The following is an 8,422-nucleotide window of genomic DNA, read 5'->3' on the forward strand; positions in this document are numbered from 1 at the left end:
TGTCCCAGGACCAGATTTTTGTGAAATCAAGGGAGTCTTCCTGCCAGAAGAAACTACAGAGAGCAGACTACGCTGATGTCGCGTTCTCTGGGCGCAAAATCACGGAGGAGAAATTCCTCCCTTTTGTAGCTGCCAGCAAGCAAGCAGCAGGATTGTCTGAAGAACTGAAGATGGATCATTTTGTAATAAAGAAAGAGCCAGCCAGAGACACAAACAGGTCAGGATCTCACAATTGAATCTGCTGGCGAGAGCTTCTCAGGAGAGTCCATGGCCGACAAAGCAGTGCTGGAGTGAGCTGTATCCAGAGCTCCAGGGCCTCGGGTGAACTAACAATTCAGAAGAAACTGAAGTCGTGGACAAATCAAGAGAAAGATGAATTCTGGAGGTGTGGCATGGTTAATTTTGCCAGTGCCAATCAGGTTGCATAGCTCATGCGTGTGTTATATGCAGCAAAGTACTGCCAAAGAAAGTTTAAAACCCTCAAAACGTCAAAGACATTTGAAGCCTGGCAAGTTCGAGGACAAAGCTCTTGATTTTTTGCAAAGGATGCAGCAAGAATTAAATCATCAGCGAAGTCCTTAGCAGAAATGTAACATTGAATAACAAAGCAAGTGAGATTGTGAGGACCAAGCAGGCTCATCTGTTGCATTAATGGAAAACAATAATGGTGCGAAGGTCGGGCGGCGTGGGTCGCGAAGGTCGACCAGCAAGGGTCATGAACGTTGGCCAGCGTGGGTTGTAAAGCTTGGCTGGCGAGCATCTCGCAGGTCGGCCGGTGTGGGTCGTGAAGGTCGGCCGGTGTGGGTCGCGAAGGTCGGCCGGTATGGGTCGCAAAGGCTGGCCGGTGTAGGTTACAAAGATCGGCTGGCGAGCGTCCCGAAGGTCAACCGATTGGTAAAGTGGGTCCTGGGAAAAAAGGTTTGAAAAAGTCGGATAGAGCGAGGAGCACTAGAGCTTACCACGCAGCATGCTATCGTTATTCTCCTGCCTTTATATTGATCCGCTAACAGTAACGGCACAGGCCTAGCACTCTGGACTGATGTTACACTGGGATGGTGGAACAGGGTAGTCTGGGAGTGGGGGGGTCGCAGGGTCTGTGTGTGTGGGAGGGTCGGGGAGGAGGTGGAAAGGAGGGATGGGGGAAGGGAGGGATTTGGACACTTCCCGTGAGCTGACGGATGAAGCCTTGTCCAATGAGAATCAGGCGATGACGAGTGCCTCCCATGCCCTCCGGGCATGCCGGACCCTCGTCACCACCTGTCCTCCATCCTCCAGCTGCTCACGCAAGTTCTCCCATGGCTCATCCTCCAACCCTCCAGCCCTTCTCATCCTCCTCCGATGAGGCTACATGTCCATCCTGCTTCAGCACATCACCTCATTGCTTTGGCAGTTTGTGGAGGGTGTAGCAGACCACCACAAAGCTGGTGGGTATACTGCAATGCACCACCAGAGTGATCCAGGCATCAGAAGCGCATTTAAAAAGTATCTGGGTGAGTATTTGGCAAGTCATAACATTGAAGGATATGGGTCAGGTTCTTGCATTAGCTAGGCAGGTCAGGTGTTTTTCATGCATTGGTGCAGACTCGATGGGCTGAAGTGCCTCTTCTGCACTGTATTATTCTGTGATTCTGTGATTTTGAGCAGTCCGATGCAACGCTCAATGACAGCATTGGTGGCAGGCCGCATGGGCATCATTATATTGGGTCTCTGGCCTCCACACTGGCGTTATCAGCCCTCAGAGTCAACCTGTCATCCTAGGATGATCCTTGAAGACCCTGGGGATCTCGGAGTGTCCTAGGATGTAGCTGTCATGCACGCTCCTGGGAAGCGTCCAGAGGAGGTGATGGTTGCACATCAGTCGAACATTCGGGGAGTGGAACGTCTTCCTGTTAATGCACTGTGCTCCCTGGTGTCCTGGTGCACACAAGGCAACATACGTGCCATCAAATATCTCCGGACCTGGGGCATCCCAGAAATGTTAGAGAATACTGCAGCCTGGGCATCTTGATGGGCATGGTCCATCTCAACATTTATATAGTCAGCTGCCCAAGCATACAAGGCACCTGTGACTTCACGGATGCACTTGTGGGCCATAGCTTGTGATATGCTGCACTAGTCCCTGCTCGAGCCCTGGAATGAACCGGTAGCATAAAGGTTGAGGGCTGGGAGTGGGTGTCCTCCTCCATGGTGCGCCAAGCCTGCAAGGAAATGGAAGATGTGCCACAGCATCTCCGTGTTGAGATGAAGCCTCCTGCGGCACATGCAGTCTGTCATCTTCTCGAACGACCAATGATGCCTGGCGCCCCCCCCCCCCCCTCTGGGTCTCTCCCTGGCCTGATGGGTGGCTGGTTTAGCTGGGTGTGCGACAGCCCCCTACACATGGGGTGCCACCTGGAGCCTGCATCGACACTGCTGCTGACTTCTCTGGCGTCTAGCTGCCTGGGCTGACACCAGCACAGTGAGGGCTGCCACTGCGGGGTGAATAACACCATCCATTTTGTATTATCTGTAAGCAAGTGGAGAATGTGAGAGACCGACAATCAGTTAGGGCCTCCAACCCAGGACCCTCGAATCCCACAAGCCTCCTCCACCCTTATGTTTTGTGTCTTTGATCAGAGTGCCATCCATCAAGCCAGTTGTGTTCACTTTGTACCCCTCACCCCCTCAGCCCAGGGCGACACCCCCCCCCCCCCCCCCCCCCCTCCCGGACCGACGGCGCCCAGTCTCCCGACAAGGCTCTTCCTCCCCTGGATGCCCCCCCCCCCCCATTTCAAATAGGAGTGCTAAATGGCACCCTGTGACCTCTCGCAGAGGAACCGGTTAGTTCCCGGGAGACTGTTAGATCGGGCTTCCATCTCGCTAATGAGATGGAGATTACCCTTAATTGGTGAAACAGTAAAAAAGTCTCACAACACCAAGTTAAAGTTCAACAGACTTATTTGAAATCATATGCTTTCGGAGTGGCACTCCTTCATCAGGTGAAGTGGAGGCAGGTTCACAATGACAGCAAATGTAGGAGAGACAGTTTTGCAAGATAATTACAGATTGGAATGTGAAAAATGGTTGGAATATGGATCTTTATAGGAACAAACAGTGTGAGTGGTGTGAGTGATAATCACAGGTAACTGAGGTATGAATTGTCTCAAGCCAGGACAGTTAGTAGGATTCTGCAAACCCGAGCAGTATGGTGGAGGTTGATGTATTGGGCAGGCTGGGTCGATGTGGACTGCACTTGATGCAATGTAGCGAGAGACAGACTTCCAACACTTGATGAGATGCGACATGATTTTATTTAATATCTAAACTATTATACATGTTCAACTGTGACTTGACTGGAGACCTGATACTAGCCTGACCAGACTTACTAGCTACCACATGGTGTTTGCACTGGCTATGCTCACAAACTCTGACTGTCTCAGAGGCTGGGTCCCAAGAGAGCGGGAAAACTGGTGCCCTCTGGCTTTATAGTGGTAGTGTCCTGTCTGGTGATTGGCTGCTCTGTTCTGTGTGCTCACTGGTCATCCTGTGTGTCAATCAGTGCCTGTCTGCACTCCATTATATACATAGATGTATATTATGACAGGGGTTACATGTAATGTGACATGAACCTGAGATCCCGGTTGAGTCTTCATGTGTGTGGAACTTGGTTACCAGTTTCTACTCGACGATTCTGCATTGTTGTGTGTCTTGAAAACCAGCTTGGAGAATGTTTACTGGAAGATTGGAGGCTGAATGTCTTTGACTGCTGAAATGTTCCCTGACTGGAACGGAACACTCCTGCCTGCCGATTGGGGCGCGGAGTCCGGCAATCCATTATCGTAGCTTTTGCATGGTTGCGCCGATGTACCACACCTCATCCTTTCCTGCAGCGTGTGATGTAGACAACGTTGGCACGAGTATGTACCATGTACCTGGTAGGTGGTGTTCTCACATGTAATGGTGGTATCCATGTCGATCATCCGGCATGTCTTGTAGAGTTTACCGTTGCAGGGTTGTGTGGTGTCGTGGTCACTGTTCTCTGAAGGTTCGGTAGTTTGCTGCAAACAATGGTCTGTTTGAGGTTAGGCGATTGTTTGAATGCAAGTAGGAGAGCTGTGGGGATGTCCTTGGTGAGACGTTTGCCGTTATCATGTTGACATGTTGAAGGCTCTGAGGAAGATGTCGTAGTTTCTCCGCTCTGGGGAAGTACTGGACAATGAAGTTATGTCTCTCCCATGGACACAAAGGGCAATTTAGCATGGCCAACCCACCTAACCGGCACATCTGCACATTTGTTCCGATTATGCCACTTTCCAAAATGGTGCTTCGAAAATGTGTTCCTTCTTCCTTGACCATGATTTGCCACCTATAGTTTTTGACAGGGCCCTCAACAGTGTGCGGTCCATCTCCCGCATCACTACCCGCACTCCCCTCCCTCCCAGAACAAGGATAGAGTCCCCCTCGTTCTCACATTTCATCCCACCAGCCTCCATATGCAAAGCATAATCCTCCGCCATTTTCGCCAACTCCAGCGTGATGCCACCACCAAATACATCTTCTCTTCACTCCCTCTGTCAGCATTCCGCAGAGACCGTTCCCTCCAAGACAATCTAGTCCACTCCTTCACCCTACCCAGGACCCCTGCCATCACTCATGGCACCTTCCCGTGCAAACGCAGAAGGTGTAACACCTGCCCCTTTACCTCTTCCATGCTTAACATCCCAGGCCCAAAACACTCATTCCAGTATTTCACTTGCATCTCTTCCAATTTGATCTACTGCATTCGCTGCTTCAATGTGGTCTCCTCTATATCGGAGAGACCAAACGCAGACTGGGTAATCGCTTTGCTGAGCATCTTCGGTCTGTGCACATTCAGGACCCTGACCTTCCTGTTGCTTGTCATTTTAACAAAAGACCCTGCTCCCATGCCCACATGTCCGTTCTTGGCCTGCTGCGATGTTCCAGAGCTCAACGCAAACTGGAGGAACAACAACTCATCTTTCGGTTAGGCAGCCTTCCGACCTGAACATCGAATTCAACAACTTCAGATGATTAGCTCTACCCCACCTCGACCCATTTGTTTTCATCCCATTTAATTTTAACTGTCTTTTACCATTTCTTCCTTTCTTAATATATATTTACCCCCCCCCCCAGCAATCTTATCCACCTTTCCTTAACCTTTCTCCTCTTTGCTTCCTCCTTCCCCTGCTCCCACATCTACAGTTCATCCTCTGATGTTAGTTTCTCTGCTGTTTGACCTTTCACATCTTTTGTTCTCTCTGGGGACTGCCATTAGCACTCTGTTCCCGTGGTTTCTGTGGCCATTAGCACCCAGTTTCCCTGGGTTTCTGTGGCTATGACTCATCTTTCATTCTCACTCCACAGCTTTGACAAAGAGTCATCGGACTCGAAACGTTAGCTCTTTTCTTTCCCTACAGATGCTGTCAGACCTGCTGACATTTTCCAGCATTTTCTTTTTGGTTTTTTTTCTGCACATCTTTGAACTGTGGGAGGAAACCGGAGCACCCGGAGGAAACCCACGCTGACACGGGGAGAACGTGTAGACTTCGCACAGACAGTGGCACAACGTTACCCGCTGTTGTGTTATGTACTCTGGGATAACACAGGCTGCAACTCGATGCAGCTTTGACCAAAAGATACTCCAGACTTTGAAGTAAGTTCAATGTGATTTATTGAACCATTAGCACAGTTCTCTATGAGTTTGACTCTCCTGCTAATCTTGCTATAGTAACTCAGTCTAACTAACTAGTCTGCTCTAAGCCACGTGGCGGGTGTGATGCTTCTGATCTGCCCCTGTCCTACTCTCTAAGTGTCGCCTCTGAAAAGAGACAAAGCATGTGTGCCATGTCCTTGTATGTGGGTTGTGTAATTCCCCCTTGTGGTAGTGTCACCTCTGGGTGTCTTGACTGCCCATTGGTCATGTCCTATTCTATGTGTTCATTAGCTGTATGTCTGCATGTCATGATGTCTCTGGTGCTCCCTCCACTTGGTAGTGTATTTACATTAACCCCTTGTGTATTTACAGTGATGCATATCACCACACCTGCAAGCCCAAGGATAACATCACTTCTCCAGTTTTCATGGTGCAGGTTGACTCTGCACAGAAGCTAAGAGAGTGTCTGCAACATCTTCTGGGGGTGGTGGGTGGCAGCCCAACTTTATTTCTTTGGGAAATGATTTGTTGACAGAGAGCGCAGTTGGGGGGGAAGCGACAGGTGAGCACGCGCGCGTTCGGCGCCGCAGGGACAGAGGGAGGCGGGGGCGCGCGCTGGGGGAGAGGCGGGGACGCGCGCGGGAGGAGCTGTGGGAGAGCCGGGGGGCGCGCGCTGTGGGAGAGGCGGAGGGAAGGTGGCGCGCACTGGGAGAGAGAGGCGGGTGCGCGCGCGCGCTGGGAGAGAGAGGCGGGCGCGCGCGCGCGCTGGGAGAGAGGCGGCTGCGCGCGTTAGGAGGCGGGGGCGCGCGCTGGGTGATCTTGCAGCGCGGAGCTGATTAGGGAGCTGACCCGCTGCTCCGCCGAACATGGAGCCCGTCCACAGGGAGGAAAAACCAAACCCACTGGCAACGGCTAATATCTTCTCCAGTGTTTTTTTCTGGTAAGTCTCGTCAAGAGGATTGTTTAGTTTTTTACCCTCCCCCGCTCCGTTCAAGGTGAACTATTAATTTCAATGCCGCTTTGTCAGTGTGGTGCGTTCAGAATGTTTATTTACCTGAGGGTCGGACCGACAGGTTGTGGAGATGCTGGCCTGGCCTGATCCCCCCCTCCCTGCTGCCCAGCATCGTGCCCGTTGTTCAGGGCAAAGTGTTGACTTTCCGCCCCTAGCAGGGTCTGTGCCGGGTCCCCGCTGCCTGTCAGGCCGCGGATTCCCACTGAGCAGCATCCTCCCCGGGGGTGAGGGAGAGGTCTCCGCGGGAGGCCCCTCCCCCAGGACCCCCCACTCAGCCCCCCCAACCCCCCGACTCACCCCCCTCACCCCCCCGACTCACCCCCCTCACCCCCCCGACTCACCCCCCTCACCCCCCCGACTCGCCCCCCCACCCCCCCGACTCGCCCCCCCCACCCCCCCGACTCGCCCCCCCCCCGACTCGCCCCCCCCCACCCCCCCGACTCACCCCCCCCCACCCCCCGACTCACCCCCCCCACCCCCCCGACTCACACCCCCCCACCCCCCCGACTCACACCCCCCCACCCCCCCGACTCACACCCCCCCACCCCCCCGACCCACCCCCCCCCACCCCCCCGACTCACACCCCCCCACCCCCCGACTCACACCCCCCCACCCCCCCGACTCACACCCCCCCCACCCCCCCGACACACCCCCCCCCCACCCCCCCGACTCACACCCCCCCCCACCCCCCCGACTCACACCCCCCCACCCCCCCGACTCACACCCCCCCACCCCCCGACTCGCCCCCCCCACCCCCCCGACTCGCCCCCCCCCCACCCCCCCGACTCGCCCCCCCCCCACCCCCCCGACTCGCCCCCCCCCACCCCCCCCGACTCGCCCCCCCCCGACTCGCCCCCCATACCCCCCCGACTCGCCCCCCCCACCCCCCGACTCACACCCCCCCACCCCCCGACTCACACCCCCCCCACCCCCGACTCACCCCCCCCACCCCCCCGACTCACACCCCCCCCACCCCCCGACTCACACCCCCCCACCACCCCCCACTCACACCCCCCCCACCCCCCCGACTCACACCCCCCCCACCCCCCCGACTCACACCCCCCCCACCCCCCCGACTCACACCCCCCCACCCCCCCGACTCACACCCCCCCACCCCCCCGACTCACACCCCCCCAACCCCCCCTACTCACACCCCCCCACCCCCCCGACTCACACCCCCCCACCCCCCCGACTCACACTCCCCGACTCACACTCCCCGACTCACACCCCCCCCACCCCCCCGACTCACACCCCCCCCACCCCCCCGACTCACACCCCCCCCACCCCCCCCACTCACACCCCCCCCACCCCCCCGACTCACACCCCCCCCACCCCCCGACTCACACCCCCCACCCCCCCGACTCACACCCCCCACCCCCCGACTCACACCCCCCCCACCCCCCCCGACTCACACCCCCCCCCCCCCCCCCCGACTCACACCCCCCCCCACCCCCCCCCGACTCACACCCCCCCACCCCCCCCGACTCACACCCCCCACCCCCCGACTCACACCCCCCCCCGACTCACCCCCCCGACTCACCCCCCCGACTCACCCCCCCGACTCACCCCCCCGACTCACCCCCCCGACTCACCCCCCCACCCCCCCGACTCACCCCCCCACCCCCCCGACTCACCCCCCCCCCCCCCCGACTCACCCCCCCACCCCCCCGACTCACCCCCCCCCACCCCCCCCGACTCACACCCCCCCACCACCCCGACTCACACCCCCCCACCCCCCCGACTCTCACCCCCCCCAC

General features: G+C 56.7%; 1 protein-coding gene across 1 annotated transcript in view; it reads left to right on the forward strand.

Annotated features, from left to right (window-relative positions):
• The first annotated feature begins 6,457 nt into the window (after window positions 1–6,457).
• abcc4 (ATP-binding cassette, sub-family C (CFTR/MRP), member 4) overlaps window positions 6,458–8,422 on the forward strand; it is a 655,673-nt gene continuing 653,708 nt past the window's right edge. The window contains exon 1 of the mRNA XM_038817953.1: window positions 6,458–6,593. Coding sequence (XP_038673881.1) covers window positions 6,520–6,593 — 74 coding nt within the window. The 5' untranslated portion in view covers window positions 6,458–6,519. The remainder of the gene's footprint in view (window positions 6,594–8,422) is intronic.

Source organism: Scyliorhinus canicula, chromosome 14, assembly GCF_902713615.1.
Source record: "Scyliorhinus canicula chromosome 14, sScyCan1.1, whole genome shotgun sequence".
Classification (NCBI taxonomy): Eukaryota; Metazoa; Chordata; class Chondrichthyes; order Carcharhiniformes; family Scyliorhinidae; genus Scyliorhinus; species Scyliorhinus canicula.